This window comes from Puntigrus tetrazona, chromosome 6 (genome assembly GCF_018831695.1).
Source record: "Puntigrus tetrazona isolate hp1 chromosome 6, ASM1883169v1, whole genome shotgun sequence".
Classification (NCBI taxonomy): Eukaryota; Metazoa; Chordata; class Actinopteri; order Cypriniformes; family Cyprinidae; genus Puntigrus; species Puntigrus tetrazona.
The window spans coordinates 24,587,807-24,601,052 of NC_056704.1; the positions used below are offsets into that span (position 1 = coordinate 24,587,807).

Consider the following 13,246-nt stretch of genomic DNA (forward strand, 5'->3'; position numbering starts at 1 on the left):
GAAATGTTTTCAAATTTATATTATTTTAATTAATGAATACTAAAAATAACAATACATAAAATGTATTTAAAAGAGATGCACAGAAAATTACAAAGGTTGTAACCTGAAAGGTTAGGATATAAAATCTTTGAACATGATACATTGAGAAGAATAAAAGGGGGCAAAAGAATTGAATCAGATGCTTGTATCATAATATTGTAACATTACTGGCAATCTAGTGGATCAGTACATATGCAGACAGTTCGAAGTGGTTTAGTTGACACATCAGTGATGTCAGTGCCTCAGTAATTCACACAGGAGAATTTATTGGGGAAAATATAACATTCTAACAAAATATATATCTACTTTCAACATGGTCCAAGGGGGTGGGGGTATGGGGAAAAAAAGAAACAAAAAGGACAAACAGCCACACACAGATGCATGCAGACACACAAACACACATGGGAACACAAGGAAAACAACTTCTCCTGTTACAATTCCAAACCAAATATCGCCACAAGAAAAAGACTGGCCTCGACTCCTGTAGATATCATCAATAAAATCATATCAATTTGATCACAGGCTGTATTTCAGAGATAAACTAAACCTATTTATTTTAACAATTCCATATACACAATCCATAAACATTTTCCATATACACATCTGTGAGAATAAATGCACCGGATCTGAGCACCACTTGAGTTTGGTCAAGAAAGTTGCCTTATTTATATAAAAAAAAAAAAATCTGAAATTATCAGGATTAATCCGGTCCAACAGATTTATTTATTATATATACTGTATAAAACAAGGACCTGCAGTTTTCTTTCCATTGAACCCTTAATAGTAAAGTGCTCTTGGCAAAGTTTGCCTTTACATGCTGATGTGGGTCCAGTCCTCCTAATTTAAATATATAAACCATAAAAACAGGCATACTGATAACCGATCAGCAGCTAGATGCGAGTTAATCGATGCCAAGAGCAGCACAACCACGCTTTATAAAAACGGATGGTCCGTCATATTAACTTCAAGCACAAAATAGCTTATTAAATTTAAAGCAAATTTAGGAATCGTTTAAATGAGAGGAATCGTGGCGTGCTTTGATTAACTAGTGCAAATCCGACTAAACACAAAAAGTGTCAGAAGTGCGGTGTTTTCCACAGACAACCAAGCAGCGCCCTCTGCAGGTCAGGCTCTCTTAGCTCAGAATTAACCAATCGAGATTTTATTAAATGTTTTAACGTAGACTGAACACGTCTGACAATTCTGGTTGTCCAGTGACTAATTGTCATCTAGTGGCTGTAAAGGTTGCTTAAAAAGCAACTCCAGACACCTCTCTAAAATACTGGCCCCTTTTAGTTATAACACGGTGAGGAATAAAACCGCTCTCCGCCAATCAGGGAAGACGAGGAGGTTACGTACGACTGGATCACACTCAAAACACGCAGAAAAAACATGTACATTAAAATGCCAGTATCGAAAGACAATAGCAAATTCTGGTGAGCTACAAAAGGTCTGAGCAAAAAGAGAGGGAGGGTTTCGGCTCCTGAGCTGCAAAAATTCACTCATTTGCCATTTCTGAACACCGTTTCCCGCAACCATCTGGGTGGATCCTGAGGACCAGGTAAACAGGAGGTTGGTAAATGCAGCAAAAGTTCTGCAGCATTACTTGGGCTCAGCTCGATACCATTTTGCGGCATTGCAGCTTTAAAAAAAATCTGAATATCAGGTCTCCCTGAGTTAGTAGCACTTCACTGTGTCAGTCTGCTTATGTCTTCTTAGTCCTTTTTGTTTTAAGAAATCCACAAGAAAAGGAAATGGAGAAAAAAAAAAAAAAAAAAAGAAGTCTTACAAATGTACAGTTAGCTTTGGAGGGGCAGCTGGTGGCATCTGAACGGTCTGATGAAGAGATGCGTCTTGTGTCTCCAAATACTTTCTGCTGCCGCAAAGGTGCAAATAAAATCTTGCACCATTCAGAGAGGTGAGATGGTTGTTCTGTGTTTGAAAGAGTGTGTGTGTGTGTGTGTGTGTTGGGTGGATAAAAGTGAGACTGTGTAAATGATAGATTGAGTGGTCCTCATGTTTGTAACTGTCATTTGTAATTGCTTGATCTCGCATTTTAATCATCGAAATGGTGAAAACCACTGGGGAAGATTAAATTGCAAGGCTGTATTAGTTGTATTACTTACCACAAATACGCATAGATTTGCATATTTTAAAGACCCAATTTTAAAATTAGCTACATATCAGTAGAAAGTTCTATAAACGAGGGCGTTTTTGTGTATAAATGCATAATATATGCATGCACTGTCAACGTGGAGCATATCAGGAGACGATAAGGATACATTGTGGGTGTGTGTGTGTGTGTGAAGGTCTTGGTCAGTAGTTCCTATTTGTAAACACATGTCTGTGACACTTGTCGCTTAGTGTTGTTCCTGCTGGTGCTTGTTCATGTGTGCGGGCAGTACATGGTGCTAAATCAACGCTGCGGTGTCCATGACGTTTCTGTTGGGATCCAGTGTGGCAAAGAACCGCACGTCCCTGTCCTTGTCCATTCTTAGCTCGGACAGAGCCTCTTCCAGCTCATCTGAGTAAGCGCTGCCTGGGTCCTTGAAGTATGCTGAAATCAGAGTATAGACATAGCTGATCAGAACCAACAGTGACACACCAAATACTTCAGAATAGGGTTGTGAAATACCATGATATGACTAATTGTATATAACGACAAGGATATATATCATGATATTTTTTTTTTCTTTTAAAAGGGATATTAAAATTTCTGATACCATAGAATTTTCTTAATCACTGTCACCAATGTCAGCATCAAACTAACACACACATATATATATATACTGGACATTACTGGTAAATATTTCAGTCCATTTATTTAATTTTAAGCCCTTGGCCTTGTGAGTGGATGCATGCATAACATCCTGCAGTGCAGACATCATCTTACTCGTATTTAAAATGTGCAAGTGTCCCTTACGTTTTTCCAACACGCTCTGCCGTAACGCCTTAGCCACCAGCACACGTACGTTGGGTACAGGATCTGACGAGAGGCTGAGCAGACTTGGTAGAAGGTGCTGTGCAAACTGGTCCATAGGCATACAGTCCTCCTCCACAACGGCCTATGTGAAGACATAAGAGATGAATTAATCACTTTCACCCATGATTAGATAAAATATTTCAGATCTAAACATGAAAGAGCCTTCAGTGTTGGACTCTGGTTCTGTTTTGTAAATGTTGCATATTGCACAAATATATGCAAACAAATGTAAGTTTCATCCTGATTGTTATTTGCACACCAGTTTATTTTATCATCAATTTTGGAATTATTTCCCACAGTCTCTCTGGGAAAAAAGAAAGAAAACTGAGTAGTACAAATATATATATATATATATAATATATATATATATATATATATATATATATATATATATATATATATATATATATATATATATATATATATATATATATATATATATATATATATATATATATATATATATATTTTTTTGCACAATAATTATTGACCCTTGAAATTAACACCATCAAAATTATTAGATCTATAAATAAGTGAAAAAAAATCTGCAGTGGTAGATAAAATAATGTTAAGATGGTGTGAATCCTGGATAAAACAGTAAAAAAATGATGATGTCAATTTTACCTGGCAAATGAAAGCAAATGCCTGACGTCCAACCCATTTTGGACAATGGCAGAATCTCATAATGAGCTCATTAATGAAATTCAGACCCAGATCGTGAGCTTCACAGGCATACAACTTATGCAGGATCTCCACCACCTACACACATTCACAAGACAAAACTTGTCACTAAATACAGGTCTGAATGGTAATACCAGGTGTGAACAGCTTATAAGTAAGGGTTAAAAACAGTCCAGTGGAGTTACAAAAACCAGAACACAACTCAAACAATACAGCTAGTGAAAGGCGTTGCAATGTTGCCATTTTTGACAACAAGCTGAAGGCCACATGACTCACCAGTTTATAGGAGATCCACCGCACTTCTGAGACTTTATCAGAGCAAAGGTTAAGTGCGATCTGTCTGAGGTAGTCATACACATCGCTGTGGCTGTACAACTCAATGATCAGGATGAGCTGCCTAAATACACAGACACAGACAAATACCACAAGAGTGAGACCACACTTGAGAGCTACAAAAGCTACTTTCTCAATGAAGCAAGTAACAAAGTAGCACGTACTCTGCTAGCTCATAGCGGAATCTCCAATTTCGGCTGTTGTCCGTCACCATGAACTCCTGGAGCTGATACAGATACTCCCGACGCTTATCGGCATGAAGAAGCTACAAAAGAAGACACAGAAAGAGCTGTTAGAGCCAGTGTTGTTGAAGCCATTGTTAACTTCATCTAAATCGTTAAAAAGTAAATAGTTACTTTCCGGTAATTGAAAGAGGATTAAATATAAACACTAGATACTAAATAACTTAAAAATGAAGAAATGTTGCAACTAAATGAAATCAGTTTAAGATAAAAATGTTAAAATTACTAAAAGATATGCATAAAAAAATTAAAAAATACTGTTTGGGGTAGTCATGGCATGCTCATAACATTTATAATTAAACCTTTATAAATATTTTTAATAAACTAAAAAAGAATTACATAAACCAGTCTTAAATTATTTATTATAAAAGCATTTTTTTCCCAGTATAAGCAATTTATTTATTTTCAAAGCACCTGGTATAAAAATGGTCATATATTGTGCCTTCTAGATTGAGGAAATTTCATATTCTCACCTTCAAAAAATCATACAGGTGTTTGAGGACTCCTATCCGCACCTCATCGAGATCTTTGAGGAAGCCATTAAATATGGGCACCAGGTCAGCCGCGGTCAGCTGATCACCCAGAATCACTGCTAACTCATGGATAGAGAATGCCAGCGTCCGCCTAACCTTCCACTGTAACACATTCAATAATATTTCACTTGACAACTACTGAAGCTACTCTAAGTATAAAGACAAACAATAATAATCTATAATAATGTGGTATAGGGAAAATATTGCTTAATTACATATACATGTGTGTGATTTTATTATATATATATATATATATATATATATATATATATATATATATATATATATATATATATATATATATATATATATATATATATATATATTCAATTATAAAGTGGTGTTACAGTGAATGTTACAGTATTGTACAAAATATTTTTTGTTAAACCTCAAATAACATCAGCATTGTAGATTGAGAGGATGAGTTACCTGTACGTCTGTAGCAAGGGTCTCATATGTGTCTTTGAGGCAGTGCCAGTTCTGTCTGCCTAGCGTTAGGGCGACACCTGGCAAGCTGAACGCACAGTGTTTGGCGATCTCAGTGTCTACGGTCTGAGCTCGAGCGGGGTCTGTCATGGACAGATACTGATCCAGCAACTGCTGTGGAATTACATTCTGAGACGACAGAAAGAATGATTGTTAGGAAACATCATAGATTTAATAAACTACTACAAATAGTCTGTTATTAAAAGCAGGAGTGTCTTTGTACATGTAATGTGCTTTTGTCATGAATAATTCATTAATGACTGCAAATGAACAGTTGGCACAATGAAAGTTAGTGGTTGGTACAACTGCCTCAAAATCAAGGCCAGTGGAAAGCTAGTAATTTTTTTTTTATGTAAAGACTGCTTTACCGTACATATAAAGAGCAGTACATTACCTGAACTTTAGATTTCTCCTCTTCACACGTTTTAGCTGTGTCTGAATCTTTGTCCCCCTCCACATTTTCTATTAGGTCTGACTCCTATGTACACATACACACAGCTGCATGTAAATTCAACGTTTTACTATTACTGTGCCAGTACTTCCTGCTAATTACATTTACATAAAAATGCAGATTGGGAGTTGCCAAGGCATGTCAAAAAAAAAAAAAAAATTAAATATGTAATTTAATAACACATTAAAAATATTATAATATATAGAATTGAGTAAAAAAAAATGTTTCATTTTATTAACTAAACTGACAGCCTAAATAACAATAGAAGTTTTATTTTAACATTGTAAGTAATGCCACATTAAATTCAATTTAATATTTCAAACATTAAAATATCTAAGATAAGTTGAATTGCTGAAGTGACTTTTTCCTCGATATAAACATTCTTTGAAATGTATTTAGTATAAAATCGTCCTCTCACCTCACTGCTGTGTTCAGAGTCATCGACCAGCACTGGTGAACTGGAGGGTGAGTCTGAGATCTGTGCGTCAGTCAGTGAGAGTTCACTCATGGCACTGAGCTCATCAGACGTCGGGGAGCCTGTGGAACCGTTACTCTCTGACACAGACTCATCTGCATCTTCTGCCTGACTCTCTAGCTGGGCAGCTTTCAGCGCTGCGGACAACACCTGCACTTGAGCTGGAAAGCATACAGGGAAATGAATAACTACGTCCTTATGTGGAAAAGGTCAAAAGAACATTGGCTCTTATTGCAATCACCTTGCACATCAGGATCATCCAGGTGAGGCTGAAGGCAGTCCAAAACCTTCTGGATCTGAGAGCTGGTGGCTGGGCCTTGTGAATCTAAACTTGGCAAGTCATCTTTTCCCTCTCCTTCTGTCTCCCTCATCGTCTCATCACGTTTCTCTATCACCTCATTTCTTTTCTCTTCCTGTAAGAGTTCCAGCTCTTGGGTGATGTCAGGTAGTGGGGCTCTCCAGAAGTTGAAAGAGTTGAACATTGTGCACTCGTCCGTCTGCTGGTGGGACAAAGGGGCTGAGCGTTCAGTGCGGCCCAGGTTGGTGCAATCTTCTCGGGGTTGGGTAAAGGAATTGCTTTCTGGGGGGTGTGATGATGGACCCATCTGAACTGAAGTGGATTGTAACTGCTCTGAATGGGGCTGAATGCGACTGTCTGGAGAACCATCAATGGAGGCATTGCGGCTGTTACTGGAGTTGCTGGTGACCACTTCCTGCCCGTGGCTACAAGGACAAAGTTTAAAAAATGTATTCAATATAAAGTAGTAACTAAGAATTATAATACTGTTCAAACATTTCCTCCATCTTTTTTAAAAAATGTTTTAGAAACAAATAATTGTTTTTCTTTTATTATATTTTAAAATGTAATTTATTTCTGTGATTGCAAAGCTGATTGTTCAGCTGCTATATATATATATATATATATATATATATATATATATATATATATATATATATATATATATATATATATATATATATAAAAAATTTGCACAAGTTTTCCAATTAAGACTGATATCAGAAAACAACTAGTCAATTGCAAATATATGCATTTTTTCAGTACAAAGTAAGAAATAATGTGCATTTACCTCTCTGAGAAGATTTTAGGTATCTCACGGAGGGTTCCATCTTCACAGAAATGCAATCCTGTGATTGAAGGGTTGGCAAACGTGGAGATAAAACGACCTAGAGACTGGAACGCAGCCTGGCGTACCTGGAAAAGTAAAGAGATTTCTCAAAACAGGTGGAAAAACAGTCAGAAATCTTCAAAACACATTATTCATTCACTTATTAAGCATAAAATAAACCCTTTCGCTTTCAGGGAGAACAGAAATTACATGCTGAGTCACCACATGTTAGAACAGTTACACATTTAGTGTCCGTGTGTGTGTTTCCTTGCTCTTACCCAGCGTGATTGATCACTAATGAGGTTGATGAACAAGGGGGACAATTTAGTACGCCGCACCTCCGGAGAAGTGCAGTTTGAAACAACCATGAAGCACTCGGCACAGGCTTTCCGAATACCCCAAAGACTGTCTGAGCACAGGTCGAAAAACTTTGGCATCTGAGGGGAGGACAAAGAGACAGTGCTGTTTAACACATTTGCATGTCGCGTCAACAAAAATCTGCACGAAGACACAAACAGACTTTTAGGCTTCATAAGATGAAAGGTGTTTTCTGGGTCTGGAGTTCAGATATAATTAAATGCATTCATTCTGGCTGTGACTGCAGTATTGTTACAAAGCACAAGAGAAACTAAGCAAGTCTCACCAAAAGTTTCTCTGTGGCTTCCTGGCCAACTATAGAACAGAACTCGCCAAAATTTGCAGCACAAACCTGACGGTGAGAAAAAAAACAACAAAGAGTAATAGAAGCTTTAGACATTTGCAATGAGGTCAAATTCATTCTTCAGCTATGTTGTAAACAGAGGCTTGTTGCAACTCAAGCAACATTGCCTCTTGCCAACCCAGCACGAGTTGCAAAAGTGGATTAACATTCTTCACAATTTCTTCTACACTGTGTAGGCCTGAGCTTTATTGCTGAAGTTATTTTATATTAATATGACAAAAAAGTAGCATACGTGTGCATGTACCAGGACACAACTTCACTATGTCAATGCTTCTTGTTTTTGGAAGCCTTTTCGGTTCCACTTTATATTAAGTGGCCTTAACTACTCTGTACTTACATTTAAATTAATAAATTAGTACAGTGCATGTATTGTGTACATACATGTTAACATTTTTTTTTTTTTTACATCTATTGACCAATCCCTTATACCTTAACCCACCCATACCACCAAACCTGTCCAAAACCTTACACCCGCATCCCTCCTCAATAGCAGCAGAAGTGTTTTGCAATGCAATATGAACACAGATACATTGTACTTAATTTTCTGATGTAAGTACATAGTAGCTAGGGCCACCTAATATAAAGTGTGATTGCCTTCCTGTCCACGGTGTTCTATGGATTGTTACTTCTTTATCTCATAATACTGATATAATATACCAATGAATGGAGTTGGTATTTCCATTCTTTGGTAAGAAGGGAAATAAACTACCGTTCAAAAGTTGGTGTCAGCGAGTTATGATTTCTGAAGGATCAGCATACTGGAATGATTTCTGAAGGATCAGCATACTGGAATGATTTCTGAAGGATCAGCATACTGGAATGATTTCTGAAGGATCATGTGACTCTAAGGACTGCTAAAATTCAACTTTGCAACAGCAATAAATATATTCAAATGGAAAACAGCTTTTACCAACCGCAAGCTTTTGAACTGTAGTTCCCAATTAAACGTGATTGTATTAGAAACAAACTAACAAATGTCATTTGCATTATTGTAGGTATTTGAATATCTGTATGCATATGAATCTCACACACAATGCATCAAGTATGAACATGTTCCAAAAACCAGTTCTAAGCTTTTCCACAAATTATGAAACAGAGAGCATCATTACTTTGCGGACTTGAAATAGTCTGACGTCACTGCAGAGTTCACAAAAGCGGAGCAATAAAAGGTGTTCCACCGTGTCTTTAGTCAACATAGTCACCAGCTTGCACATGATCTGCAACAAAACACACAGCACAGTCAACCCAGAGATCAAAACAACTAACACAGTAGCACAGTAACATGCAGACTGTATAAAGATAAGCTTTCCGTCATAGATGGAATGAAGTTATATGACAGCAAATACGACAAGTTGTTATCTTTTCAGTCCTATGAAAGCTCACGGTTCACATATTTTTACGATGAGTATTTTCCACTACCAGTAATCAGCGGCGCATTCTTTTACACACAAAGACTCACCGCAACTGCTTCGATCTTGTAGTCATCGTCACTGCTGGGTTCAGTGAGCTCCAGAAGCACAGGGCAGACCTTTCCCTCCATATCTGCCTTGCTCATCAGACCCTGTTCAAGTAGCACCAGCAGAGCAGCCTGGCTCGTCTTTCGCACCTACAGGCAAAAGTACAGACAAAATCAACTGAACGGGTCTGAACGACTAAATAAGTTGGTTTTAAAGAAACCTTGAATAAGGATCAGAATCAATACAAGACCTAATACTGATCATATGTACATGCAGGATATTTTGACACCACACACAGAAGTGACATACTTAAATCAATAGGCTAAATAACAAATACTATACAAAATGGTAAAACGGAAGCCTTTTGAGTTTGCATAATAATGAAACTATTACTCAAGCAATCTTATAAATGTTGTGAAACTTACTGTGACTGTTACAAGAGAGCTTTTTAGATGGTTCTCAAAGCATTTCAGAATAAGAGATGAAACTGGATAAATTTAGAGATAACTGAGTAAGGCAAAGTTAAAGCGCAGCATGCCGTCAGCAACCAAAACCCTTCTCTGGCAAGTTTGAGCAGTTCCAATAAAAATATTGAATCTTATTTTCTTTCTGTAATTAAATAATATATTTATAACAAATACAATTACATGTTATATATTTGAAATTCTCTTAAATTATAAAAATAAATATAAAAAATAAAAATTTTACATTTAAATATTTATATATTTTTTTTCTTGTACATTTATGTACTAGTTTTCATAAGTAGGTTATCGGCTGACTAGTTTAACCCTTTTAAACTCATCCCTACTTTAAATAAATATTTGTCATAATTTCCTTTTCATATAAACTATTAAAAAAAAAAACAGGCAGTTTTTTTCAAATAAAACTCACCTGGTTATTAGGGTCTGTGAGATACCGGACCACAATGGGTACCAGATACCGCGAGAAGGCTTCTGGGAAATTAGGCCGATTTTCATGAAGGAACATGGCAATGTTTGGTACCTGTTCCATCAGCTCTGCTCGCACCGTCGGTTCTGTAACATTACATACAATATTACGTACAGTTCAGTCATTCTGAACAAGTCAAATACAGTCAGAAGTCATGCAAACCTCCATCCTCAGACATTCTGGCAACTGTTTCCATGACGCTGATAAAGTCATTTTCATTATCACTGAACTCCCGGAGCACATCCAGCAATCCACGTGCCACAATTTGCCTGAAAATTAACATATGTATCAAGCACACCGTAACAGTTCACATCACATGGGGCTTTGCTATTTTTATATGCACAAATTAGAAAAAAAAAGTCGTAATTTTTAAAACTAATTTTCCAGACTAATGTTTATAATGTTTCCAAGCCAAAATAACAGAAATCACCCAAGAAACATTCAGCCTAAGCCAAGTTCTTCTACGTTTGGCTCCTTACTAAGTATTTCTGGTCCAACATCATATCAGGTTCGCTTTAAGCCCTTTTAAAATTATGTTCCGCCATAAAAAGAGAAAAAAAAAATGTCATTCCCATATTTTCTGTATCAAGTCTCACTTATTTTCGAGTGATAGTTACAAGATGGACATATAAAATCTTATACTACTCCTAAGAAAATACTCAGTATTGCATTTCAGAGAGAGAAAAAAAAACAAGCCTGAAATCCATCTCATATAACATGATAGTTACTCATTTTATAGTGCAGACCACACGCTTTACATCTCACCTGTTGAAGACGTTTTCACTGAAAGCATATTTCTCCAGCCGGCCCAGAGGGGTGAGATTATCCTGGCCTGCATCCAGGAATGCTGTTATCCGAATCCCATCACACTCTGAACCATAGTCATCGAATCCAACTGCAAGACGGATTCATACGGACAGTTAACGTCAGAGTATAAATTAACATTGAGTTTGTTAGTACAGCAGGGTGGTATCGAACGCAAGATCTTTTAAATACAAAGCAGGGGACCTTATTAAAAGACGAAGAGAAATTCAAAGTGACACATAGTAGATGGAATTTGTTTAATGAGAAATTATTTACTTTACACCAAGAACACCAGATTTTATTACATGCAAGCCGCTTCTGCCAGCAAAAAAAAAAAAAAAATCACACTGACTATAACCAAAGTGTAAAAATAATGGGGTGAATATTAAACTTTACATAAAAATTGTATATTTGTGAACCATCAGTATATTTTTGTTATGAGAATATCTTGACAATTAAGGTCATTTCTAACAAAAACATTCATTTGTTTGTGCATTATTATTTTTAATGGAAATTATTTTACAATACACTAATATAATATAACATAATATAATACACACACATTTATTTTTCCAGTGAGCCATGACCTGGACATGAGGTTTTATAAGATTCACCCCGTTACAGACACATTTATTTGTAAAGTTGCTGAAGAGTTCTGTATACTCACAGTCATCCAAATCATCATGACCATCTTCAAAATACAAAGACAGACCTGGGGAAACATAAACCATAAACTGATCAACAAACACTGACAAGGGTCTGGTAGATAAGCTGACAGTTTAAAGCCATGCTGCTGTGACACATGATGATCGGCTGCGAGTTACAACCTACCAGTGAGCTACCTTACTAGACAGCATCGCTGGTCTTTTCATCGCAAGAACATTGAGTGCAAGTGCTGCTGAGGTAGACTGTTCACTAGGTTTTGACACACAGCCTTGACATGCATCGCAGTGTTAGGCTAGCTTTTATACTCAGGTTTGCCTACATCTAATAACCCTCTTACTAGGCGAAAACGTGTGTCAAACACCTTTTATATCGTAGTGAGCACTAGCACACAAACAGTACTTGAGTTAAAAATTCCTTTTAAAAGGTGACCAGTTAACCAAACGTGTTATCCGGAATCGACCCCGGTCAGGTTGGCTAACAAACTGACAGTCAAGCTCTTGTCAGCTCAGCTATGTTATCTTCATTATTTACTTAAATGTGCTAGATCATTTCCATCCTAAAGTATTTAATACAACATAAATGATCTCGTTGGCCCAAAGTGGTTCTTTATTACAGTACTTTTATAATATCCCAGTCTGTCCTGCTAGCTCCACAACTCGCAACTAGTGTTAATCCACTTAAAAATTCACCAGGCTCATGACCTTTCGTCTAAAATACATGAGAAAAATCGAAAAGGCAGTACGCGTCCTGAAAGTCAACAGTAATAACGAAGCCGATTCTCTTTAAACCGCCTCATAAAGCTTTAAATAAATGTACTAAAGCACGTTACCTGCCATCTTGATTTACAGCGGGGCTGTCACTCCACTTCCTCAAAAGATTTCCTGCTCTTATTTCAATCCCGGCATCTATGTGAATATCAAATACTTAAAAAACAAACATAAACTCATCGAACCAAAACACTTTTACGCGCGGAAATATCGCAAATATGCGTTTCGCTCAACCGAACGCTCGATGAGAAAAAAATAAGACAATGTCGATCACGTGACTAGTCTAGCGACGTCCGATTCGTGAATGAATTGTTTATGTAGAGTCGAATCCTTTCAGTGAATCAAAAGAACCGGTTCAGTGAATGGACTGAATGATTCTTAAAAATAAGAACTTGGCCATTTTAAATGCAAGTTTAAGTTATAAACCCTTTTATGAGCTAAATCAGGATTTCGACTTTTTAAAACTATTATTATGTCCGTCATTCTCAGTGGAAATTCGCATTTTATCATATAATTTATTTTAAATTATTTAT

The 13,246-nt window shown here is 36.7% G+C and overlaps 1 protein-coding gene across 1 annotated transcript; it reads right to left on the reverse strand.

Moving 5' to 3' along the window:
- Positions 1 to 6: 6 nt before the first annotated feature.
- On the reverse strand, positions 7 to 12,999 carry ppp4r1l (protein phosphatase 4, regulatory subunit 1-like). The gene is made up of 20 exons (XM_043242277.1): positions 12,776 to 12,999; positions 11,948 to 11,992; positions 11,242 to 11,371; positions 10,639 to 10,745; positions 10,420 to 10,562; positions 9,531 to 9,677; positions 9,181 to 9,288; positions 7,994 to 8,059; positions 7,629 to 7,787; positions 7,312 to 7,436; positions 6,465 to 6,946; positions 6,167 to 6,384; positions 5,692 to 5,775; positions 5,241 to 5,426; positions 4,752 to 4,913; positions 4,201 to 4,301; positions 3,980 to 4,100; positions 3,647 to 3,781; positions 2,963 to 3,104; positions 7 to 2,596 (listed from the first exon to the last, which is right to left on the reverse strand). Exons 1-20 carry the CDS (start codon positions 12,780 to 12,782, stop codon positions 2,451 to 2,453), a joined length of 2,814 nt encoding a protein of 937 aa, XP_043098212.1. The 5' UTR covers positions 12,783 to 12,999; the 3' UTR covers positions 7 to 2,450.
- Between the last annotated feature and the right edge of the window lie 247 nt (positions 13,000 to 13,246).